Genomic DNA, 27023 nt, shown 5'->3' on the forward strand with positions numbered 1-27023 from the left:
GACCAGGAGTGATCTTCGTCAATACAATTTGTGTTATTTGTCTGTATTACTTTTGCAGACCTTTTCTGTTTATCAAAAGAAGGTAAAGGTTTTATTTCTCTCTAGGTATGCCAAAGGAGTTGTTATAACTCAAAAACTGGCACGCAGGTACAGCTCAGTCCATAAGTGTGCTCGCTCCTCTGTTCCTCGTTTTATGTTGATTCGCGGAAGACCATTCTGTAAATTAATAACTTTAGGGGCTGATATTGACAAGTCATCAATGCCCTGTTATAACTAGTTGTGTCAAGGTCAGCTGTTGTTTGTCTCCCCGTTTTAACACTATTTACCTAATGCATATGAAAAAATTTGGACCACACAGCTGCAGCTCCTGAACTTAGGGGGAAACTAATGAGGTCTTGAAATTTAAGCGTAGTGAATGTTTATCTTAATGCACCTTCTCCTTGAAACCTGCATGTGCAGTGAATTTATGAGGGGAGTAGCTTGGGTCTGAAGAAGTGTAGTGTGCTTTCCAGAAAAACAAAGCAGGTTTATTCAAAACATTGAAAATACAGCCATAAACAACGCAGAAACATGTTGATGTCAAAATTCCAAGTGTGAATATTTGTTCATAGTCATTTATAAGCAATCACTTCTTGATAAAGTGTCAGAAATGTACACTTGGCATTTAATCCAATTTCTGATTTTGTATTCATTACCTTCTCTCTAACAAGCATGTATTTTTTAAGCACAGCCTTCCTCTAGAAGAGACAGGCTTTTGAGTTAGGATCACAATTATGATAAAGCCAGGTTTTGGTATGAAAAGTCACATTGGACAACTTCCAAAGGTTGCCACAGTGCTGCAGGAGTCAATGCCCATATCCAACATTATCTCTGAACATTACTGATACAGAGTAATGGTCAGGAGTCCCGTGCTTTCATCTTTGGAAAAAGGTGTAAAATTGAGCATATTTGTATGAAATGTAACCATAGACCCTGTTCTCGCTCCAGATGCTGCCCCCACACTGGTCATATCAGATAGACCTCATTTTGCTCTCTACAACTACCTGAAAGGAGGTTGTAGTGAGGAGGGTGCTGGCCTCTTCTCCCCAGTGACAGGGGCCAGGACAAGAGTGAATGGCCTCAAGCTCCGCCAGGGGAGGTTTAGGCTGGATGTTAGGAAAAAATTCTTTACAGAAAGGGTCATTGGGCACTGGCAGAGGCTGCCCAGGGAGGTGGTTGATTCACCTTCCCTGGAGGTGTTTAAGGCACGGGTGGATGAGGTGCTGAGGGGCATGGTTTAGTGTTTGATAGGAACGGTTGGACTCGATGATCCGGTGGGTCTCTTCCAACCTGGTTATTCTGTGATTCTGTGATAGATACTTAATTTGCTACAACTGATCAAAATCAAATCAAGTTTTCATTGTGTCCTTTAGTAATGGAAAACATAAGTGAGATGCTGCATCTTCAAAAGTAAAATGGAAAAATTTTTTAATTGCATGTAAATGGACCCAATGCTTTTAATGACACCGAGTTTAATCCAGCTCTTTCAGGCACTGGTGTAGATATGGTAAATATTACTGGAAGCAATATAGAATTATTATACTGAAAGCTTTAACCTTTAATGGTGATCAAAGAAAGGTATATACACCTATAATAAATTCATTTCTAGAAGCTTATTTACCTAACTGGAATCAGATTCTTAATCAACTCATTAGCTAAAGCAGCTAGAAGAGTTTGACAAGTTAAAAATATCCCATTTGGGTCAGTGGTTCTTTTATGATGGAATATTAGTATTCACTGGTATTTTCCTTCTTGAAACATCAAATTGAAGAGTGGGTTAAGCAAGTTTGTTTGTACCTGCTGATTCAAACTAAGAAGTAATGAATTCTGCCCACTCATCCTGCGCTGTTCTTCAGTGACTCTACCACATTAAAGACAATTGCTTGTGCTGCTTACCTAAACAGCCATTAATTTTAAATTGTAAGAGAACAGTTCTCTTTTCCCTTTGTCAGCACCGTCTCTCCTTCTGCTTTCCTCTATACAAAAAAACCACAGTGAGCAAAAATCAAGAATGCAAGAATGTTACAGTGAACAACACATAAATCAGCGTCAGACTTCCTTCAATAAGACTTCCAGAAGAAAACTTTATTCGACCTTCAATTGCTGGGTAAACTCTCTTCATTCTCTGGAGGTAACGGGAAACAACCTCGATATCGGGTTCACCTGAACAAAGAAACAAACAAAAGGTACAGCTCTGTGCAGCAGCCAAGCCTTCAACCAAAATTTAAAAAAGAACTCGTCTAAAGCTGTAGTTTTAGCTCAAGCCTTAAAGCAAAGTCTTTTATATGGTTTGTCATTCTGAACCGCAACCTTCCATCAAGGCAGTGCAGGGGTGAGGAGGCTTTCTTGTGCACAGAGAAAGCATCTGTGGTTGGCTAGTAGCTCCTGTTTTACTGGAAAAGAGTTCTCTTCCCATTGTATGGGTTTTTTGTTGGGTTGCATCTTTGTTACACTGGTAACTTCCAGTCAAATTAAGGTAGGTTAGATCATCTTTCCCCCAGCTTTTTTGGAGCAGTGCTTTAGGTCTGGCATTGCTCAAGCCTTATCAAATTTAACTTTATTTTTTTAGGAAGAATTTCTAGTCTGTGTACTGCTGTGTGCACATTAAATATGATGTGGATTTTCTACAGTGGAAGACCCCCCTGAGTTAGTACAGCCAGTCATGTCATATGAGCCCCTTCTGAGCTGAGCTCTTGCAATCCTAAAGTATAACAAGTATAAGTAGTTATGGTTTTGTGCCTCTCCTGTACTGGCCTACTATAACTTCTCAAGTTCTTCCCTTTCATTATTCCTAGTGATTTTTCTCTATGTCAATTTATTTCTACATAAACAGATGTTAAAGAAAACTAAAGCCCCTGCCCCAGTTTTATAAGCTGTACGCTGAATTTGATTAAAACTACCAATCCCACTACTAAGAGTCAATTTTAAGTTGAAATAGCCTGTAGAACCAACAAAATGGTCTGTAACAAAGGTCCAAAAGCAATTTGGATGCCTTTACCATCCAGAATTATAACATATAACTTAAAGTTTTGCAAGATGTAGATGCGCTCCTAGAAGATGCTTTTATTTTTTTAAATGCAGCACTACATCCTTCTTGTGTTTTCAGAAATAATTTTAATCTCAAAAATGTGAGTTTCCCTTCATCCTAAAAGACACGCACGTCAGTTGTACGAATGCTGAATTTCTCAGTTTGCATGCCTTAGGGCAGCATTAGAAAATACTTCCCTTCTACCTCTCTAATGTAGCCTCTTGGCACCCTGTGTGCTGCTGCCTGTGGAATTCGTGAGAGTCCTGCTGCTTTTGGAGGGCAGGCCAGTTCCCACAGAGCAGCTTGGCATCCTTCCCTTTGCCTTCCGTGCTGCTCGCCTCAGCCACATGCCCTTTAGAAGAAGAGGTGATGATTCTGCATTTGAAAATACTTCTATAGGTTGGAGGTCTGAAGAAAATAGCACCTTGCTTTTTGATGCATTGTTGAATAATAAATACAAGTACCAGGCAGTACGTGTAGTACATACTCTTCATAGTGGGCTTTCTGCTTTGTTTCCTGGTTTACTGTGATCTCAGAATCTCAGAACTGCCCTCTAGGCAGTGCTGAATCAACAAGGCTTAGTTTCTCTTTGAAACTTTTGTGATTTAACTGAAAAAGAATATAATTGCTGGCTATAGTCAAAACTACTAATCGGAGCAGTCAGATTAGAAGCAAATTCAGTCTGTCCAGTAAAAGCAGAAAGTGCAAGACTCGTACTCTAAAAAGATCTAACTTTTAGGAATTATTTCTCTGCCACCCTGCTGCAGCCTGTCCTTACCTTTAGTGTATCCCAGATTTTTGTCTTTCAGCATATGATAGCCATCTCCTCCAAATAACATGTAGGATGGAAGAGTCACGTTGTATACTTCATGCATCTGGAGTGGGACATAGGTTGGGACTCTGCAGGCTGTGCAAAGAACTTCTAAGCTAACGACCCTGCTTCCTGGGGCTCTGGAGAGATCATAGACCACACGGATGCCTATGAAAACACACATTTGAACGCCACTTTATGCAGTGCCTATTGTACATATAAGGGCTAGAAGCAGCATCCTCTACTGTTTTCAATAGATTCTTTACACTAGTTTATGTGACTGATAGGTTATATTGCTCTGAGTGATACTAGTTAGTACTCTGTTTTCCTTTGCTTTTATCCAAGAAAATTCGTGAGATCAGGGAATTGCTGAAGTACTGTTCCACCTTAGTTATTTCCCTGATCGTCTCTTCTTGTCACTACTCCACAGAAACAAATTACTAGCCAGGGGATTAGGATACTGCAAGATAAAAAACCCTTCCCTTATTTCTGCAGTCATATGCTTTCTCACTGCTGAAATGTTGTTGGCTGAAATGATCTCTTTTAAAACCAGCCAGCCACCCTAACTTAGCAGCTATTAAGGATAATAAGTACTGTCCTCAAAAAAGAAAGCCACGCCAGGGCTGAACTTTGCGGTCTGTATTTGCTGGAGGAGTAGAGTTCCTAGCTGTGAGCCTTCCTCTGTCAAAGCCAGGGGAGAGTTCGGCCCCTACAACAGCCTTGCCAAGAATTTGCCGATTTGGATGGAAGCTACTAAAGCTCATCCCAAAGCACAGAGGTTCTTCCAACCCTGGCGTGCTTCCTACTCTGGATCTTCTGTCCTGAATCTTTTTCAGAGCTACCACTTATTTTTCACTGTGAAAAGGCAGAAGGGCTGTTTCTGCTTTACTTCATCTATACCTAAGGACCTGGTAACTTACTGATCAATCATATGTAACACATGAATCATGGAATAACCAGGTTGGAAGAGACCCACCAGATCATCGAGTCCAACCGTTCCTATCAAACACTAAACCATGCCCCTTAGCCCCTCGTCCACCCGTCCCTTAAACACCTCCAGGGAAGGTGAATCAACCACCTCCCTGGGCAGCCTCTGCCAGTGCCCAATGACCCTTTCTGTGAAAATTTTTTTCCTAATGTTCGTCCTGAACCTCCCCTGCTGGAGCTTGAGGCCATTCCCTCTTGTCCTGTCCCCTGTCACTTAGGAGAAGAGGCCAGCAACCTCCTCTCCACAACCTCCTTTCAGGTACTTGTAGAGTGCAATAAGGTCTAGGGGTTCTAGATCACATGGGGGGTCAGTGCCCCAGTCACCTGGCTATATGGTGGGAGAGGTGTGGAGAGGGGAAAAAATGTCTCAGCCCCTGCCCTTGAAGCTGAGTTCTTCTGCTAAATAAACAATAAAATCTGCACCGCATTGTAGAGAGATCAGCAATAAACCTGACTGTAGCCTAGAGTAAACATCTGGGTAAATACAGGAGGAACTGCGATTCAAGAAATGCATATGCTTTTAATAGTAACTGTTCATCCCTAAAATATTTAGAAATTCGCTGGAACAATTCCATAGCCTGCTTGGACTAGCAAGGCTCTCAGCAATCGTTAGACAATGGCACAAAATTATTTTGATAACTGAAAGGCAATAACTGGCAGAGAGATCCAGTTTTGGGTTTCAGGTAGGCTGCCAGGGAAGAACTGAAAAACGGAGTTTGTTGTAGTTATTACTGTGTTACAGCTACGCTCGATTATATCTTCCTGTAGTTAACTGAAGTGTTAAACTGCTGCTGTCGTGGGTTACTGAACCATCTGGGAATCCTGTCTCTGCGGAAGGGAACAGTGATGGCCTATGTGCTGCAGCGGCTTAATTAAACACATGCAGGATAAACAGTGTTAGCTGGCACAGGGCTAGAATGTATGGCCAACTTCATTTCCATTCTTAAAGGGGTTTCCAGGTGTAATATGAACAAGGTCAGCAGAAGGGATGGCTGGCTTGGAAAAGTGAGAATAGAAAGAAAGAAAATGTACCTCCAACCTGCAGCAGCTCTCCGCTTCCTCTTCCATATCTGTGCACACTGTGCTCAAAAGCTTCTTTCAGAGTGGAGCCTTTAACCCTTACCAGATCAAAACGACCTCCAAATGGCAAAACAGACAGCAAATCTTCCACAGTAATGCTACCTGGGGGAATGAGACTTCATTTACATTATTTTTTTTAAAAAGAAAGTTTACAATGTTATTTTAGGATTGTTTAACAGTATGTTGTGACAAGGAACATGGCAAACATGATTTGAGAACATGGGGAGCGGTGTAGGTGAGGATCACGTATATTGTCCCAATCAAAGAACCTTTATCTCTATCATCCAGCAAGTATCAAGACCAATAAATCCAAGTTTGACATAACAGCATGTATTGGTATTCAAATGACGCTACTAAAAGATATTGCAGACCGTCACCCTAAGAAAGAAAACCAGATATTCTTACCAAGCCAAATTTTCTAATTTATTAAGATTATTCATATAGACCTACAGAAAGATTTAGCTAAAATGAAAAAAAAAAGAAAAAAAAAAAAAAAAAAGAGTTGTTTTCAGTTTTCATTTATGTGATATCAGGAAAATAAGAACTGTAAAATCTTAGCATTCAGAAAACCTTGAATTCATTTATTCCTCAGATTACTGAAGGCTCCCAGCGACCCCATACAGTAGGAGGTGAAGAAATAACCACTCTCTTTCTTTGTTCCAAGGCAGCAAGGAGAGAGAGAATGATAAAAAAACCACTGTGTACAAACAATCCTACTAACTTCTATTAATGTCATTCTGAGTGCAGTTGGGCTTTAATGATGGGTAACCATCAGAGACAGTTTAAAATTGCTTCCATGGTGCAAATGCCATCAAAACAAGCCCATATCTGACACTGGTTTCAGCCTCGTGCAATCATTTGATTCTTCCTTTCTGATAAAGTTGTTGCTCAGTTTGTAATTTTACATACCATTAGTGCTCTGCTCGTCAATGGGTGACCGTATCCCACCTCCATTCAGGATGCATATTGAAACATGGTTCCATGACTTTTTGTCTGGACGTCCGATGTTCTCGTAAAGCTACCAAAGCAAAACAGTTAAAGTGATTTTTAATCTTCACTTAGTGTAGGCTCTGAAAATTTATACTTAATGCAATATGAGACTGAAGAGAGAGAAAAGTTTTAATCTTTGACATCACCTTCAGCTCCATTGTAAAATATTACATTATTAAAAAAATAACAAACAATCCCACAGTAAAACATCATTAAAATATGTTTTCGCTTTGTTAAAGTATTTGCCTTTTCCTGTAATTATCTCAAACATTCCCATAGTCTGTGTGTGCATGACATGACCACCAAAGGAAGGATAATGTTTTGTTTCCAACAACTGTGATAAAGACAAATGATTTGAGCACATTTGGAGAACTGGGAAGTGGAGGATCTTAAATACAGCTGTACATTAGAAATATGTAGGGGAATACATAACTTAATCTAGCTCTTGTTTTTACGTCACAGGGAATTAAGATTTTTCAGCTTCTCTGAGATTGGTTTTTAATATTTGGAATGGTCTTGGCAAACTAAAAAGATGTAGAAGAGTGGATGAATAGGAAGCAGGCATACTAGAGCACACCTAAAAGGCTACTCTGCACAGTATCAATTTTCCAGCAGTGGGAAAACTGACAAAATGCAAGGACAAGATAATATTTGCTTGTGGCACCCTATCTCACAAAGATCCTGTCTCACAAAACAGGCGTACAGAAAGGATATGACAGAAGTTTATAAAATCAAGTAGGGCACGTGGAGGCTGAGTAGGAATTAGTGTTTTCAGACAAAAACCTAGGAAAGATTCAGAGAGAGGGGACAAGGACAGTCAGGCACAGCAAGGTTTCTGAATGTAGAATGATGACGCAGGCTAGGATTGTCTGATCTGATAAAGAGACAACAGAAGGAAAATATTTGAGAAGCCATGAGTGGCATGAAGAGGGTGGATAGGAACCAAGCGTTCCAGTACAAGGACTGCTCCTTGGCCTCCAGCAGGCATCCAGCCAGTGGGCAGCAGGCTGTACACAGACAGAAAAGCAAGGGCTCTGCAGGATGTGCGGGTCACGAGTAAGATGCCCTGCCACTGGCTGCTGTGAAGGCTGAAGTCAAGAGGAGATGGGGTAAGTTCAGGGAGAAGTTCCAGCAGAAGCCACTAAGTACCAAGACACCAGTTCTGGCTTGGGAAGTCCCTGAGCTGCAAGCTGTTGGAAGATGGGCCGATTTGAGTACAGCATCTCCGAAGGCTTGCCAGGCGTACACTCTTCCCTCACATTCCTGAATCTTAAATTAGAAATGAATCTAATTTGGAAATTGGTACTGAGTTGCTGCGGGCTTTTACCTGTTCTGTGCCTGACCGTGTGCATGGCCTTGCCCTCTCCTTTGCTTCAGCTGGCACCTTTGGGACTCTTCAGGGGGACAATTTGTATCAGTAACTATCTCATCGTGTATTTTTTTCTGGGCTAGTGCATTAAAAATGGGTGACAGCAGAGCCCAGCGAGTAATGACAGGGCAGAAGCAAGCTGCAAGCTGGGGACCAGCAGCAGGGTGGGAATGGGGCAAGGGAGCTGAGCTCTCCTCCTTGCTTGGGGAATGGGCTCTAAGATCACACCTTTGGAGCTCTTAAAACTGAAGCCTCAGAGCCAGCTGCGAACAAGCTGTTCTCTGTATGAGGATATACACAAAGGATAAACTGTTCCTTACTCTATGCAGCAAGATTCATTATAGTCTTGCTTCTGCCAGATCTTTCTAGGGACGCACTAGATGTTAAGGTGTTGGAAAGCAGCACAGAGCCTGTGTGCTGAGAGTTGGGAGCCTGGAGTGCTTCTCCTGATAGCTTTAGAGTAACACTTGGCTGTGACTAATACCTGTGGTGGCAATACCTTACCACAGCATCACAAAGCAGATTTCCCATGTTACATTCTTCGAAACGGCATGCTTGGCTTGTACCATTCAGATAAACACTAGTTTTTCCAATCTCCTTAGAATAATCCCCCAGGTTTTTCCTCCATTTTTCCACTTCTTCTTTAATGTTCTCATCTGTAAAGAAGTATAAAAGTGTAAAATAAGCATTGTGCATATCTCATATTAATGACACTTCAGTGAGTAAAAAGCTTGGGGGAAAAGCCTGCTCTTCGTGATTCTAAAATGTTAACACTTCCCCTAAAGTCTCTTCAGGCAACAGGTCATCGACACTCACTTCAAACAAAGCCTGTAAAGGGAGCAAGCAGGATGGGGCAATCAAGTAAACAAGCAATTCCTGTGTCACAGTGAGCTTATCTCTATAACACTTAAAAATATTTTTGATCATTTCTATTTCAACCTCTGACTGATGGTGGTTCTAGCACCTACTTCATCATATTAGAGCTTCTATAGAGGAATTTTTAATATACAAGTGAGCTTGGTCTTTATTTGACATCATATATTTTTTTTTGTCCTAATTATAGCTTCTTCCCCTTTAACACAGTGCTAAAAGGAATACTAGCTCAAATATGTCAAGGAATACACCCTTTATAGAAATTAATTCTCTATGCACATCTGTCTGTCAGATGCAAACCTAATTATTTCAGAAAAACAAGATACTTGCATATACAGACTGGCAATGTCACAATTGTTTCATATAAGCTCATAGGTTTAAGGAATTTGTGATGTAACTCAGCAACAGCAACATTTGTAAAATGAGAACACCTATGTATCTGATTTTTGTTTCTTTTAGAGAGAAAAATCAGAGAAAGAATGTAAAGTCTCTTTACATCATCTGTTTATATTAATAGGTCACTGAAAATAACATAGTAAGAAAGAATATCTATGAACACATCATTTTAAAAGGATCTATTTTAGAAATACTGTGGTAGAAGCTAGAAAGTCTGATAAAAGCTCAGAGCTTCATACTGCAAACACTGGATGAGATGGGTACCCAACTTCATGAGCCAGAAGGCAGGGAGAGCAGAACGAAGCTCCCATAATCCATGAGGAATTGGTTAAAGACCTGCTCAGCCAGTTAGATATTCATAAGGCCATGAGGCCAGATGGGATCCATCCAAGGGTATTAAGGGAGCTGGCAGAGCTGCTCACCCATTGCATCATCTACCAGCAGCCCAGGCTGACTGGGGAAGTTCCATTGGACTGGAGGTTGGCAGACGTTACACCCATTTACAAGAAGGGCCAGAGGGAGGATCCAGGAAACTACAGGCCTGTCAGTCAGACCTCAGTGCCAGGGGCGATCATAGAACAGGTCATCCTGAGTGCTATCACACAGCCCGCACGAAACAACCGGGTGATCAGGCCCAGTCACCACGGGTTTGTGAAAGGCAGGTCCTGCCAAACCAACTCAATTGCCTTCTATAACAAGGAGACCTGCTTGATGGCGTAGGGAAAGGCTGTGGATGGGGTCTTCTTTGACTTCAGTAAAGCCTTTGACCCTGTTTCTCACAGCATTCTGCTTGAGAAACTGTCAGCCTCTGGCCTGGACGGGCGCACACTCTCCTGGGTGGGAAACTGGTTGGATGGCCGGGCCCAGAGAGTGGTGGGAAATGGTGTGAAATCCAGCTGGAGGCCAGTGACAAGTGGGGTTCCCCAGGGCTCAGTGCTGGGTCCAGCCCTGTTCAATGTCTTTATCAATGACCTGGATGAGGGGATCAAATGAACCCTTAGCAAGTTTGCGGATGACACTAAGCTAGGAGGAAGCATCAATCTGCTGGAGGGTCGGGAGGCTCTGCAAAGGGATCTGAACAGGCTGGACCGCTGGGCTGCAGCCATCGGGATAAGGTTTAATAAGGCCAAAAGCCAGGTCCTGGACTTTGGGCATAACAACCCTGTACAGTGCTACAAGCTTGGGGAAGAGTGTCTGGAAAGCTGCCTGGCAGAGAAGGACCTGGGGGTGTTGGTTGACAGCAACTGAACATGAGCCAGCAGTGGCCCAGGTGGCCAAGAAGGCCAATGGCATCTTGGCTTGTATCAGAAACGGCGTGACCAGCAGGCCCAGGGAAGTGATTCTCCCTCTGTACTCGGCACTGGTGAGACCGCTCCTCGAATCCTGGATTCAGTTTTGGGGCCCCTCACCACAAGAAAGTCATTGAGGCATTGGAGCGTTTCCAGAGCAGAGCGACAAAACTGGTGAAGGGGCTGGAGAACAAATGTTACAAGGAACGGCTGAGGAAACTGGGGTTGTTTAGCCTAGAGAAGAGGAGGCTGAGGGGAGACCTTATCACTGTCTACAACTGCCTGAAAGGAGGTTGTAGAGGTGGGTGTTGGTCTCTTCTCCCATGTGACAGGGTAGGATGAGAGGGAATGGCCTCAAGCTGCACCAGGGGAGGTTCAGCTTGGACATTAGGAAAGGGTTCTTCACTGAAAGGATTATCAAGCATTGGAACAGGCTGCCCAAGGAGGTGTTTGAGTCATCATCCATGGAGGTATTTAAAAGACAGGTAGATGAAGTACATAGGGATATGATTTAGTAGCGGACGGGTATGGTTGGACTTGATGACCTCTAAGGTCTTTTCCAACCTAGGGATTCTATGATTCTATGAAACAAAGGCTAAAGAACCAGACGCCACTAACTACAGACCTGACAAAAAGCACATAACACAGGCTGGACAGAGTTAGGAACTGAAAGCAATGGAGAGACTCTCCTTCTCCCTGTTCTTCAGAAGTTTCAGAGATGAAACGTTGAACACACTCAGCACTGAAAACAAGAAGCTGTGGGGTTTGTATATTATATTTGCACACCGCCAAAGCATTCCAATGTTTTTCTGGAACACATCCGCTGTCCTACATTACCCTAAACTCTGTTCCGAAGAACTCAGCCCCTGGCAAAACAGCATAAACTAGTCATAGGATCATAGGGCTAGCTAAAATGGGCTCTTCTAAATGGTAAGGGAATGCATCACCTAAGTTCCTATAAAAGGACATCCAGTGATTTTAAATAGACAAAAACATACACTGAATTTATGCACATTCAAAGAGAAATAGAGGCAAATGGGTACAACTGTAACACAGCTTGTACGCTACACCAGAGACAGCAGTGAGCTCAGGAAGAAAGCTGAACTCTTCTGCGACATTGTACTGTGTATCTAACACATTAACACTTCAACTGTAGCAGAGTGCTGCAGGCAGATTGAAATGTCCAGTGCACATACCTTCAGGAACACTGTTGTCCAGCAGAACGGGATTTCCAACTGCTTCTACTACATTTCCTTTCTTGTCAAACGTAACATTTAAGTAACCAAGATATTTTCCATAAGCGTAAGCTTGGACCACTGGCACCTTCCTCCCATCATCTGAGTCCACCATGAACGGGTACGGGCCAGCTGGCTTCTCAGTAGAGGGTGGGGTGCCTGCATGGAACAAGCATGTGAAGCAGATCTTCAGCTCATGTGACCTTCAAGGAATTATTAGAATGACATTGCAAATGTTTCTCAGCCTTAAAAAAAAACCTAAATAGGATATTAAGCAGAAACAGCAATGAATGTATTGGACGACAGGCACAGGTTTGATTGTTCAGCTATGTTATTTCCTAAAAGACAATGTTGTTTTCAGGACACAAGCTGTAATAACTGCCACAGTGTTTCTTGAACTGTGACAGCATGCTCCCCCATGGTATGTCACAACAGCAACAAAGGAACTTTTCATTCCAATTATTTCACTGTAAACCTCTCAGTAATGCACACATACCAGCTGAAAAGTTTATTGTTGAGCCTTCTCTCTACATTATCCTGCATCCGGTAGAAAATTAGAATGTTAGTAAAACATACAGAGGATGTCCTGATATGAAACAGTCTAAACTACTTTTATTGATAATACACAGTCAGCCTACCTACAAGCAGTTCCGTCAAATTGTGCACATACCCAAATATGTTTTCTTTACTATATCAAGCAGCCTCCAAAACTTCAGACAGGCTGAAAACCCTCTGCAAAAGCAAACTTCATTATCATCAGAGTTATGTGATCACGAATTTATTCTCAGCCTGCAAAGTTTGAAAGGGGGTTAGATGTAGGACATGGAAACAGCAAGGCATTTACAGAGAAAAGAGATCTCAGCTCATTTGGCACAGGCTACCGCAGGGTTTAGAAACCACACAGGGGAGGAAACTGGCAAAGAAACCCACACAGCACAGCTCTTATGTCAAGGGTATCAGCCTTCTCCCTGTCTCCTTGAGACAATATTATCTGAGTAACATCACTCCTCCTTGTCATTCCTATAAGTATTTCTACATCACTGTGCAAGGTGGGGCAGCTCTGAGAGGCATCAGGTGCTGTGTGGCAGGTCCCACTGCAGAGCCCCCTCAAAGCCTGCTGCTTACTCCTGTTTTAAAGCCAGCAGCATTTCCCATCCCTGTGCGAGAGCTGGGGTGCCAGCAGGACGGGGACATGGGGGAGTGGGCGCAGAGGATGTGGATCTGGAGGAAAGCAGGCTCTTCCATTTCCACTGTTCACAGAACAACTTGTTTCCTTCCATTTACAGTTGTTTATGTAATATGAAATCCTGGGATAAGCAGCATGATAAATGTTCCTTCTGGAACTCCAGTACAGTTCACATCTATCCCTAATCCTTCCTCTTCTCCAGGGAAAACAGTAAAAGAAACTACAAGGTGAACCAAATTTACTACAGAACTAGTTTTTCTGATTTCAGTCCGGCTGACAGATTCCTGGTGTTGCCTCTTCACTATTCAACATTTATTTTGGGAAGAATTTAAGAAATACCATAACTAACGAGAACCCTGCAGGATTTATGCACACAAAAGTGGCTTTGGGTTTTTTGGAACTGAAAAAGTAAGCAATTTTGATCCCTTGCCCTTGTGTAGTCCTCAAATGCATCATCAAGAGAAAGTTATGCTTTCTGGTTATGCTTTTCTATCATTTCAGTTTACATCAGCTGCCCATGGTTAAGTGCTTGTCCAGCGCCTTATTTATTTCTTGCTTCCTGAAGAAAAACTTCCTGATACTTTCTTGCGGGATTAACTATCACGAAGACATTATTCCACTATAAAATGGATGTATTCTTTCTGCAATGAAAAGACTTTTCAGTGCATCTTATCCACAAAGAGAAGAGTACTAGAATTCATGCACATATCTCAGTCAAAGTGAGAGATACTGTTTCAGTAGAAATGCACAAATACTGGGTAACTGAAGGACCTGTAACACTTTCCTATTTTCTCACCTTGTTTTAGCCAACATACTGTGTTCTCAGAACATCCTTTCTGATGAAAACCAGAAATTAAATGCTCTGACCTAAAACTACCATTACTGTCCTAATCAGTTTTACAAACCCAAATCATACCCAAACAAGTCAAGACAACATTTGCCACATAATCTGTGGATAAACCGGAGACTGGCAAATGTCTTAGGTTGAACTAACCTAACTTTCTTTACAGAAAGGGTCATTGGGCACTGGAACAGGCTGCCCAGGGAGGTGGTTGCGTCACCTTCCCTGGAGGTGTTTAAGGCACGGGTGGACGAGGTGCTGAGGGATATGGTTTAGTGTTTGGTAGGAACGGTTGGACTCGGTGATCCGGTGGGTCTCTTCCAACCTGGTTATTCTGTGATTCTGTGATTCTGTGAACTAGTCCAAGATGGGGCCCTTATATTAAGATAGCTCTACAGAGGTGTCTGCATGGACAGTATATTTCTCACTCTGACAGCCAGAAGTTTAGCTGACCAGCTGGTACGTCTCTGCTTAGATTGAGCTGAAACTTTCTAGCAAATTCTGCTGCAGTTATTGATTACATCTTTTGATTTAAATAAGAGCTTATAGGCTTAACATACACATAGATATACAGACAGGCAGTTAAAATTAGATGGTTTATGCTGCAGTCAAATCACCTCCACAAATGTGGCTATTTCATTGTGAACGTTGGCTGATGGATTTGACTCAGAAGGGAACAGTTTACAAATCCTGGATGGATTAGCAAGTGCTTTTCAGCACTTGGAATAAAAATTATAGACCTTGACACCACTCTGTCAAAGCCCATATTCTGACTAAATAAGTAGATATGTATTTCTTGGTGTATTTCCCCAAAATATCTCTTCTGTTACTTGTGTCCTTACACACTAGCCCAGTGAAAGCAGCAGCACTGCAGAAGCTGCTGATGGCAAGTTTTGACTAAAGTAGTATTGCTGTGGAAGAAATCAGATCAACAATGCTTATCTTTCAAATGAGATGTCTACCTCTAGGGAAAAGAAGAATGAAGTGAGAGATTAAAAGAGGGAATGAAAAAGACAGAGTAAACTTGGGAAAAATTTTTTATGGCAGGGTTAATGGAGACCTATGAATACAGAATCAGATTCTATGGAAAATCAGCATTAATATATCTTTTAAACATCTGTTTTTCTCCCTCATTCGTGTGAGCTTGAAACAAGTACAATATGTTTAACAGTAAATCACTGGTATTAGTACCTTTGTTTCTCTGTCCTGCTTTGTATAGGTCACCTTGAACATCCACAGGATTAAGGAATATTTGAGTGACTTAGGGCATTTCCTGCTGTTTTAAATTAGTTTCTTCCAGGGAGGTTATGGATAGGTACCAGCTATGTATCTGGTCCAGTACAGCCAGAAGTAAACTGTATTTGTGAAAGTTCTTCTAGTTCAAAAAGAAAGAGTTTCAGCTTTGCTTAAGAAGCAACACTTTAGTAAGAGGTAAGATACCTGTATAGAGAAATGTGTTCGTATGTCCTCCAATTACAATATCCACTCCTTTCACTTTTTTGGCAATATTTTTGTCCACAGTAAAACCAGAATGTCCTAGTGCAATTATTTTGTTCACTCCCATAGCAGTAAGTTCATCCACCTTTTCTTGCAATGCTTCAATTTCATCTTCAAAGATTATATCATCTCCTTAAAAAAAAATAGAACAAACATGAATGTACTTACAAAGTACTTTAATTACTAGTTTAAAAAAATAGTAGTTAATATTGAATACTATTTCATATAACTGATGGAACATTGAATGTCAGTGACTTTCAGATGCCCTTAGTTGGTCTGAGCTCCTGATCTGGTCTGATGTTCTACACTCTCTCAGGAGCATTTGTGTGCTTAGACAACATTCCTGCACTGAGTTATATGCATCTGCCTATACTAAACAAACTGTAACTCCATAAAAAAATTAGAGTGACACCAATTGTGGGATGAAAAATTGAATGGCTTTTATTATTAACTTGAGAAAGGAAACTAAATATGTTGGTGTTTGAGTATAAGCACATGTATTGTACCATAAAGCTTCTTTTCTTCCTAATTTGGATTTCTTTGAGATCTTCTCTTGAGTAAATCTCTCTCTCTTCTTACTCCACACTCACCTCATTTTTTCCCCCACTCCCTAAGGCTTTAAACAGCAATTTCTTCAAAGTCCTTCACTACACTCTGACTTGCCTTTTCATGCAAATTATCTTATCTAATATGAACCACTCTCAGTAATATCAGTGCAGCACAGCAGGCAACTGAGCTACCATCTTAAAACAAGAACATAAAGAATGGAAATTCTGGAAAGGAGAAACCTTTCCTGGACCTCAGTGTTGGGAAACTCAATCTGCGAGACTTCTGTGCCCACTGAAATAGTTCTAATATGACAAATCGTTACAAGAGCACTAGACAAACAAGCATTTTTATCGTGGGCACAATGTTTTGAGTTGCACAAAACGACTTCCTATGTAAAAGGCTGGTTTATTTGACAATGTTTTGAAACTGAGTTTAAGAACAGAGTCAACAAACTGTAATCCTAAACTTTTTGGTGAAGACATCCGAGTAACATTTCTACCAATTACCCCCAGTCCACCTAATTCCGCTCTTTCCTGCAGAGTTGTTGATCAAACCATTCCGACACATGCCTTTAAAGTCAAAATATTTACATTATTTCATAACAAAAGGAGGAGTGAAATGAATTCACAATTCAGTAGAAAATGTCTCAGGAAATGAAGAGGAAGCTGTGACAATGGAAGAGATAATAGAGGGTTACACAAATTGGTTCACCATTACACCCATTGAATAGCTTTGTTACTGCCAGAGGGAATCTCTGTACTGCACATTGCAGAATGAATTGTGCAGTGCATCCCCACGTTTTCTTCCTGTGGATCTCTCCTTAGAATCAAAGAGGCATAACTTAATTGAGGTTGGAAGGGACCTCCAGGGCACATCTAGTCCAAAACCCACTCAAAGCAAGAATCCAAAGCCAGATGAGGATGCTGAGTGTCTTGTATGAGCAAGCTGAAACTCCACAGCCTCTCTGGGCAACCTGTTTCATGGCTTAACTGCTCTTACCATGACAATTTTTTTCCATACATCCCACCATAATTTCCTACAGTACTACTTGAGCCCATTGTTTCTTCCCCTTTCTCTGTAACCCTCTGGGAAAAGTCCATCCCTGTCTTCTCTATAAGACAGTGGCAGACTGCATTTAGTTCTCCTTTAGCCTTCCTTCTCCAGGCTGAAGGAAGCCACTAGCTTCAGCCCATCTTTGCAGATCGCTGTGCTTTCATAATGAGGGGAAAACCAAGCCCTATCTCACACGAGGAAGTCCATCTCTTTCCCAGAGCTGTTACTGTGGGGCATGGGAAGCCAGCAGCTGCCTGCTGCCCACCTTGCCCTCAGAAAGGGATTCCCCCCTGGGGGCTGCACGGGCTTCTTGCCCGCCGCCTCTGCGACCTAGCCACGGCATCTCACACAGCTTCGTATCCCACTCGCCTCAGCATGTGATCGAATTGAGCTGACATGGGCCAGCAGGTTCAGAAGCTGTACAGCAGGGGACTGTAAGAGCCATTACACAGTGCTCGTTTCCCTAAGAAACCAGGCAAAAAGGAGTACTCCGCTTACCATTCAACTGTACATTTTTCAAAACAACCTGACCTGAAATAAAGTGCTTATTTGAGAGATAGTTATTGCTCATGTCAGTATTTCACTTCACTTTAATGGCATTAAACTGATGTGATATCCTCTTCTCTTTTTAGATGGGGTAGATTTTCAGATAAATCATCCAAACTGTGCCATAAGTGAAAAAAGAAGAACTGTCCACATGTTAAAACTAGTGAAATGAAGTGGAATAAATGGAATTTAAAATTCCATTTTAGAAAACTCTGCCAAGTTGATAGTTTTGGTGAATATTTTGCTGCCTGTAAGGTTACAGAGTAGGCACTTTATGGTTCTACCTTATACAAAAAGATGGTGGACAAAATGAAATATATTATTTCACAGCACTGAATGTGTATGTAGAATCTCTCAGGACAGATAAATACATCAACTATTTTGCGGGGTTTACAACATCAATGCAGAACTAAAGCAAGTGAGCTGGTACCATTAAATACTAGAAAGACAGTCTTGGGATTATCAGTGCAAAGCAAATACACAGTCAACTCTGTATGTGTGCCAAATTATGAACAACTCTTGCAGGATGTGGAAAAACTGGCTGGGCATTCAGCTGACAACTGTACATGGCAAAACTTTAGAAAAACTGCCTAATAATCTCTACATTGTGCTGAGTTCACCATAGCTACCATTTCAAAACAATATCATTATCAGTACCTTCAGTAGAGATTAATTTTTTCCTTCACAGTGGAAACACTGAGATTTAAGAACTTTATACGCTGTTCAAGTACGCTGATAGCAACTTTAAGCAGACTATGAAAAGTCCAAGTTGTAATTTCATAATTGTGTGGAAGTTACTGAGATTTAACAGTAGAAGAAATCGCACTCATAAGAGATCACACAGAAAGTAGTCACGTACAAATTCATGTTTCAGCATTTTCAAGCTTCTTATTTTCCTTGAGAATTCCCTAAGAGTGTACAGCATGAAAAAGCAATTGCTGGGAAGTCCAAGAAAACAGAATCATCTGGAAGTGTGTAGAGATAAACAAGGTGCTGAATTTGAAATTCCAAGGTATCTTATTCACTGAATTCAGGGATTACATTGATAATTGTTTTGCCACTGACTGACCCACCTCTGCCATGATTTTATCAGTCTAAAGGATTTCTAGGTCACTGAGTTATGTTAACACATCCTGAATTCACATTTTCAAAGCTTCCAAGTGTTTCTCCACACATTGAGAAGGCAAAGTGGAAAATTATAAAAATTCTGATTATTATAAATGCTGCTGTTAGAATTTCCTGTGCTTGTTGTTCAATTCAACTGTGGGTTGTACATATCTTAGGGTCGCTTCACCTCCACCTATTTAGCTACCAAGCCTTCCCTTTTAACACTATTATTTCTAGTTCTGGTCTGTGTTATAATGTCTCAGCACACTACAGCTTTCAATATGATATCTAGATGTTTTTAGAAATGTATTTAAACGTTTCAGAGAATCATTCCAACACTACCTGTTTTTTTCTTTAATATATTTATTTGCAAGAAACTTAATTTGATGAGCTATCTGTACCAATACAGTTGTTTGAAAGAAGAGTTGAGATCTATTTTGTTAATCCTTAGTAAAGAACAATATTGGCTGGTTTTCCATTTTTCAGACAGTGTGATGTCAGATGATATCTATCCTCAATCCCTCAAGCACAGGTGAAATTCTATTGCATACACACAATATAGATAGATTTTCTTTTTTTTTTTTGGAGGAGGATTGATAGGACTCCAAAAATACATCACTATAAACTAGAAATGAGATACAGAAGTCTATTCCGACCTCAGACATCCACTTCCCGATAGTTTAAAAATCCAGCACAGAAGGAACATTTTTATATTCTAATATTTCCTCAAAGTACTGAGTATTCCTGTTCTCAATAAATGTATGCATTACTTCTTTACTAAAAAGCAATGAAAAGTGAAGTAATAATGCGAAGGCCTTTTTCAACATGGAAAATGTTTTAAACCAGTGCTTAGGACATCGCTACTGCAACAAACAGGGAAGAAATGATTTTGTCAGGGAGAGACTGAGCTTTGAGAAGGCAGAGACTCAGATCTGCTACAGCTGATTTAAATCTCTTTCCCACTCAAAAAGACTGCTTTATTTTACTAAAAAAACACTCAACAAACCAAAACCCCTTAAATGGTGGTAAAAACGGTCAGAATTTGAGAAGTCTTTTTTCCTCATCAATTCTAATTTTACTCATGAATGAAGCAATTCTGCTAAAAGCTGAACGGGTGTTCCTTCTGTAGTCTAATTTCTGGAAATATTTGAGAGGCTAAAAACATCTTGAGCAACTTCTGCTTCAAAAACACATACCAAGCTCTCCTTGCTTTTACTGGGGCTTCAGCATGAAGGCATCCAAGAGCAAAATTGCAACACACAGAGAAATGTCTTGGTTTGAACACATTTCACTCTAGATATAAGCTGTATTCGTGTTGTAAAATTTGTTTAAATGGATAAATAATAATAATAAAACATAAAAGAATACAATTATAAAATCCCAAACAATATTAAAAACCTCATTAGCCCCTCAGCAGCTCTTATGCAATCTCACTGACCTTCTTATATTCTTGGATAAATCAGTGATGCTAAATAATTCAGGTCTGTACGCAAATGGCTTTTAATGTTAACAAGCCCTCTCCAGTTTAAATATCAGCCAGTTAAAGTTGAATAAACCAAGTAAATACTGATAAAACAACAAACATCTCACTTTTCAGCTGAAAATTTTCATTTTTAGACTCAAACAAGTGGGCAAGTAATAAAATAGTAACAAAAGAGATAAACTTATATACTAAAGAGAACATACCTGGTTGTGAAAGAAAGGAAGTTTCCTTTGTAGTGTAGCCAACAATTCCTACTGATTCCGAGTCAAAATATACTATTTTAAAAGGATTAACATATTTCATCATTTCATTTCCTAATGGGGTTTTTGGCTTAATGTTTGCACTCAGGACTGTAAAATTAGCATTTTTAAGAAAAGGATCCAATAATCCACTCACACCTTTATCAAACTCATGGTTCCCCAAAGCCTGTGAAAAGCAAGAAGAAAATATAAGAGCCTACCTCCAATACTCACTCGAAATACTCTCATAAAAGATATACGAGGTATATTTGAGAAAACAAAGTCTGTGTTCGAGGGAAGAAAACCCTATCTTGTCGAAAGCAGAACATTGCTCTGTCTCATGAAAACAGAAATGTTATTTTTTTGTCCATTTCAGATTTCTTTTTCATACTCTGTTCTATCAGACGTGCAAGTCAAAATCTAAAACCTATCTAAAGAAGTGTTTGTAATCAAATGCCAGATTCAAACCCACATCATTTAAAAAAACCTGTAGAAAATGTTAAATGCTAATGACAATATTTTTTACCTTTAAATAAAATATACATTTTGAGAGCTTGTGTTTGGACTATAGTTTTTTATACATTTAATTCACATTTAGTAAGAGTTCTTGCGTGCTTCAACATGTAACAAGAAAATACAATTTTCTAGTGGAAGCTCTAATGTTTATCAGCTAGGGAGAATCTTCAGACACCCACAGGTGTGCACACACACAAGCAGGTGGGTGCATAACTCTGAAGTGCTAACACTGCCACACAAGATGAGCAGTCCAGTCTTTTTATTAGCAAGGTAATACCAGCAAGATGAGAATGTTTAATTGCTCACGGTTGGTTAAGCAGACAAAAATGGACTTACCTTAGAGGACCATGGAACTTTCTGCTACCCGCCCCTTTTACATGTTCAGCCTAAGTTGTGACATGCCTGTGTCTGCAAGTTTGGCAACAGCCAGTGAAACCCCCATAGACAGCAACTTTGCAGAAGCACAATTTACGTAACAACCCTGTGGCTTATTTAGGTGTTCGTGAAGGAAAAGATATCCAAGGAAACATGATAATAGCGTAATTTGGTACAAGTTTTCAGCTAACAACTGAGGCAGAGCATGAAAGGGTTGCTAAAGCCAATGGGATGACTCTTCCAGACAAGCGTACTCACAATTTAATTCTGGAGATTAAATGGAGAAAGTCACATTCATTATCTAAACAGACTTAAATACTTCTCTGCTCTACTTAGATAAATAACTCCTATGTGTTCGTCCAACTTTTATTCCCTAAACGTATGATATTAACCCTGATTACATTCTAACCCAAGCAGGACCCTGAAGTCACTACAAGCATGGAAGCTCAATCAACTGATCGGCAGCATCTTTCTTTTGGGGGAGACAAAGACTCCTGGCTCCTCTGATCCCCACAGAAAGGTAGTCGATGGCCCTGTGGAAAAATCAGGACACTGGCAGTAACGTGCACTGGCAATCAACTGCTCCCGCTAATGCTTATGAGAACATTACTCACACCCCAGTGAAGGAGCCAAATTATTTGCATGCTGCTGCAGCAATTTTCCAAAAGAACTGAGAACTATGTTTAAGAAAATCCTGACTTGGAAAGACACAATGCATTCTAACTATATTGTATTTTTAACCATATTCAAACTGCAATCTAATTTGCTGGGGGAAAAAAAAGAATAACATTCTAAGGAAACTCATTTTGATGTCGACTGATGTTCTGAAAAGACATCCACAGACTAGTAGAGCATCTCAGAATGGTAACAAGCTACTTCCTTCAGGCTGATGCACATGCCCCCTGTTTCTCCTAAATATGCAATTAACCCCCTGCCTCTCAAAAAAAAAATTAAAATGTTTGCAATTGAAATATGAATTTGAATTGGGTGTAACTGCCATTAGCTTGTTGTGAAAGAAACCCACCCAACTAACCACTTATGAAATGTTGTTTCTCTTTGCTTTATATCTCACATTTGGGTTATTTCATGTCCATTAGGATACAATCTTTGATCAAAACATTTCCCATGGTGTGGGTAGCTATAAAGTCTCTTGGTCATGAGAAATCGCTGGTGGGTAATAACATAGTTTTATTTTTGATGCCACTCTTCCTCTGGGGAGGAGAATGTGGATTGTTTTGGGTTCCTGTACTCTACATAACTGCCTTTACACACAGAGATTCTAGGACTCTGTACCTGTGGAATACCTCTTCACCAAATCTGAATCTATTGGCCAACATAAGTGTTGTTCACAAGGGGGAATAAACCAAAATATTCAGGCACACAGCAAGTGGTCATATAATCCTCCTTTTCACAAGAAACCAGGCTAAAAATATTTCAGCATCAGAGTACAAGTTAACAGAAAGATGCAACTTAGAAGTAAAATTAGGAGACTTCTAACACCCCTCCAATTACTGCCTTTGCGGTATTTAATTTGGATTTTGGTGTTAATTACACTAAAAAGCAAGGCTAGTGCCAAGAAAATTTGGAAGGCAATACCTAGCTAAACAGGAGAAAATGGGCTTGAGGTATTAACTTAAATAAATGAGAAAAGGCTAAACCTAAAAGAAAGGAAAATCATCCCATTCACAGAACAAACCTCTAATGCTGCCCAGCTGCCCTAAATCCTCCTATAGCTCCTGCCCCCACCTTGTAACCACTTGTATGATTCATGTTCCCTCCTTCCTCCTGTTTGTAATCCTACTCCTGTATCTCACTTCTAACCATACCGGTAATCTCCATCCCTTCTGTTACAGATGTGACTTCCACAATTTTGCTGGAAGAAACACTACCTCACCCTTCTACAGTGTGGTTCTTGCCTTGCTCCCTGTGTTCCCTAAGCCACCATCTCCACTGCATGGTCTCCATGGTCTACAAAAAGAAGAATCAAAAAGAATTGTGGAGCACTGCTCAGCACTCAGCAATTCTGTCTTCAGACTCTTTGGCAGCAAAGAAAGGTACTGAAGTCTTTGTGGCTTCTCAGTTTATCCTGTCCCCTTCTATCCGCTGAAAATATTCCAGTTACAACATGCAGCACCTCCACAGAGAATAAGTGGCTGACTACTTCATCTAAGGTACTGGCATCCAGTACAAGTCTCTGGATATCCAGGATGGTGTGGATTTAACAAAAAATCTTTTTCAGATGTAAGAGCTCATGGATCTCCCAACCAGCCTGCAGACGCTTCCTACATAACATGTTTCCAAAACCAAACACTAGTTCAACTTTCCTGATTTTGTCCAAAACAATTTCTTCTTGTGATATGATCAGAAAATGTACAAGCTCCCAGTCTGCCCATGAACCAGTCAAACCAGCAAATGCAAGACTAAGAAATGACAGTCAGCAAGCTCTCAGAAGAAATGTAGGAAAAATCAACTTGAGGTAATTCTGCACTGCAGAACCCCAAAGTGCTCCCCATCTCTCAGTAAGGACAAGTCCTGAATGCACACACTCCCCCCATTCACCATGAGGAGGAAAAATCCTCTTAGTTTTACAGAATCACAGAGTAGTTTGGGTTGGAAGGAAGATCACCCAGATCCAAGTCTCCTGCCACAGCCAGGGACACCTTCCAGCGGACCAGGTTGCAAAAAGGGCACCCACATAGGCCCACTTCTCAAGCTTCTCCAGGTCCTTCTGGATGATATTGCATCTCTCAGGTGTATCAACTGCATCATCAGCTTGATGTAGTCTGCAAACAGCTGAGGGTGATTAGGAACTCATTTGTTTGGCCACGTGAACAAGGAGAAGCATCCTTCACAGACCTGCCTGTCTGATATGAAGTGTGTTTAGCCTAGGAGAGTGCACTGGGGCATCTCTTTCTCTTCTAGAGCTGTTCTGAGTCAGAGGGAAGAAATGGGCTAAGCCATTTTTAACCTGGGAAATGAAAGTGCAGTCCTTTCAAGAGCAAGCAAAAGAAAAAGCTGAAAACAGAGGGTATGGCAAACAGAAGATTTCCCCCTAGGCCGTCAGTTGGGATAAACACTCTCTAACAATGATCACTCCCAAACATAACTTTAATGTCTTTCCTCCCTTCCAGGGTTGTACGCAAACAAAACAAGCCACAATAATTCTTTATGCATTAATAGGCTATTGCCCTGAGACAAAAGTTTTAAGGACATGGAATGACATCCCCCAATCTCCATCCCAAATTCTTCTGCCTTCCTGTCATTTCTCAGATCACCAAGAGACAGCAGGACTGGCACCATCTCAGACAGCTGCCTCGCAGATGTGCTGTTACAGTCCCTGGGCCACTTGCACACAGCCCCATACACCCCATCACGGCCACAGCTCCAGTGGGACTGGACACAACCCAGGTGGGACTGGTGAAAACTAAAAATCCTCACCCTTCAAAACAGCACTGCCAATCATGTGCCATCTGTCCCTTCCAAGAGGACCAAAACCTGAGGCTCGGCCAGGGTTAACCTCTCTGTTGCTGGCCAGCCTCCTCGCCTAGCTTTTGATTGGCTCACTTTGATGTCTCTGCTTGCTCCCCTCCAACAGAGCTCATCCAGCCCCTCAGTGGTCCCAAACTCCTGCCTCTCCCAAGGGGAGCTCTTCCACTGCGTCGCTGCCTTTTTCTCTGTGTAGCCTTGGCATCAGCCATGCTGAAGAGCAAAAGCCAGGTTTCAGGCTGCCCATAGGTCTGCCCCCACCCACCTCAAGCTTTTGCCTCTCCCAAGAGGAAATCTTCCACAGCGTCACTGTCTTTTCCTGTGTGTAGCACTGGCATCATCTCCCGGTTTCACAACTTCATTTGGCTGGGTGCCCATCACCTAGCACATTGCTTCTCCACTGTATCTCCATCTTTCCCCCTGCCTAGCCTCGGTTTCTGGCGGCCCATGAGGCTCCCAGCTCACAACTTCATTCGGCTGGATGCCCACCACCTAACACATCACTTCTCTTCTGCCTCTCCCAAGGGCAGTTCTTACCCTGTATCTCTGTCTTTCTGCCTGCCTAGCCTTGGTTTCTGGCTGCCCCTGGTGCTCCCAGCTCGTGACTTCATTTGGCCAGGTGCCCACTACTTAGCACATTGCTTCTCTTCTGTCTCTCCCAAGGGGAGCTCTTCCACAGTGCCACTGTCTTTCCCCCCTGTGTAGCCTTGGCATCATCTCCTAGCTTCTGGTTGCCCACAGGGCTGCCAGCTCGCAACTTCATTTGGCCGGGTACCCACCACCTAACACATCACTTCTCTTCTGATTCTCCCAAGGGGAGCTCTTCCACTGCATCTCCATCTTTTCCCCTGAGTAACTTCGGTTTCTGGCTGCCTGTGGGGCTTCCAGCTCACAACTTCATTCGGCTGGGTGCCCACCACCTACGACATCACTTCTCCTCTCACAGAATCACAGAATCACCAGGTTGGAAAGGACCCACCGGATCATCGAGTCCAACCATTCGTATCAATCACTAAACCACGCCCCTCAGTGCCTCGTCCACCCGTTCCTTAAACACCTCCAGGGAAGGTGACTCAACCACCTCCCTGGGCAGCCTCTGCCAGTGCCCAATGACCCTTTCTGTGAAAATTCTTTTCCTGATGTCCAGCCTAAACCTCCCCTGGTGGAGCTTGAGGCTTGTCCTGTCCCCTGTCACTTGGGAGAAGAGGTCAGTTCCCAGCTCTCCACAACCTCCTTTCAGGTAGCTGTAGAGAGCAATGAAGTGTCCCCTCAGCCTCTTCTTCTCAAGACTAAACACCCCCAGCTCTCTCAGCCGTTACTCTAAGACTCCCTCTCCAGCCCCTCTCCTCGCTTACCTCCCCGTCCCCTCTCCCCGCACTTCCAGCCCGCCCCGCATCCTTCTCCGACGTTCCGCCCGAGGCCGCGACAGCGCAAGGAAAGGCAGTAAAGGAGGAAAGGGGGGGGGGGCGCAGGGGAAAGGAGCCCCCCGCCGCGCTTTACCATGGCGTCGTAGCGCAGCAGGTTCATGAAGTGAGCCGCCTCGCGGCCCTGGAAGCGGGAGAACCAGACGGTGCCCTGGAACTGGTCCCCGGCGTCCAGCAGCAGCGCGTTGGGGAGCGCCGCCCGCGCCGCCGCCGCCCGCGCCGCCCGCCGCGCCGCCCCGCCGAAGCAGCCGGGCCCCGCGCAGCCCCGCGGCCCCGCGCCCTCCGCCTCCACCCGCCCGTGCACGTCGTTGGTGTGCAGCAGGGTCAGCCGCAGCCCCAACGCCGGGCACAGGCACAGCCACAGCGCCGACAGACCCCGCCGCATCCCGCTCGCCTCCGCCCGGAGGCGGCAGCTCGACGGCGGGGCGGGTCGGGGCGGCGGTCGGGCGCTCCCCGGCCTCCCCCCGCCCCGCCGGCCGGGCCCGACCGCCCCATCGGGGCCCTTCCCCGCGGCTGCAGGCGGCGGGCTTGGAGGGCAAACGGGATGGAGTCAGCCGGCGGCGAAAGGACAAACTCCAGCGCTCACAAGAAGAGTCGTAGAATCGTAGAATAATCACGAGGTTG

At 42.5% G+C, this 27023-nt stretch overlaps 2 protein-coding genes across 2 annotated transcripts in view; both read right to left on the minus strand.

Annotated features, from left to right (window-relative positions):
- Positions 1–27023, minus strand: part of SMIM8 (small integral membrane protein 8) — a 723388-nt gene that overhangs the window by 514259 nt on the left and 182106 nt on the right. The window lies entirely within an intron of this gene.
- Positions 1944–26784, minus strand: NT5E (5'-nucleotidase ecto). The gene is made up of 9 exons (XM_069851270.1): positions 26476–26784; positions 20563–20785; positions 15565–15753; positions 12059–12256; positions 8809–8960; positions 6855–6963; positions 5898–6047; positions 3846–4046; positions 1944–2202 (listed from the first exon to the last, which is right to left on the minus strand). Exons 1-9 carry the CDS (start codon positions 26782–26784, stop codon positions 2045–2047), a joined length of 1689 nt encoding a protein of 562 aa, XP_069707371.1. The 3' UTR covers positions 1944–2044.

The sequence above is a fragment of the Phaenicophaeus curvirostris genome, chromosome 2 (genome assembly GCF_032191515.1).
Source record: "Phaenicophaeus curvirostris isolate KB17595 chromosome 2, BPBGC_Pcur_1.0, whole genome shotgun sequence".
NCBI classification, from domain to species: Eukaryota; Metazoa; Chordata; class Aves; order Cuculiformes; family Cuculidae; genus Phaenicophaeus; species Phaenicophaeus curvirostris.

What these genes read in the sequence shown, in the direction of transcription:
- NT5E (XM_069851270.1), bottom strand. Translation starts at nt 26,784, where the DNA reads ATGCGGCGGGGTCTGTCGGCGCTGTGGCTGTGCCTGTGCCCGGCGTTG. An exon ending in GAACACATTTCTCTATACAG is followed by an intron (nt 12,257 to 15,564) that starts GTATCTTACCTC and finishes TGTTCCATGCAG; the next exon opens with GCACCCCACCCTCTACTGAG. An exon ending in GGACAACAGTGTTCCTGAAG is followed by an intron (nt 8,961 to 12,058) that starts GTATGTGCACTG and finishes ACTTCTTTACAG; the next exon opens with ATGAGAACATTAAAGAAGAA.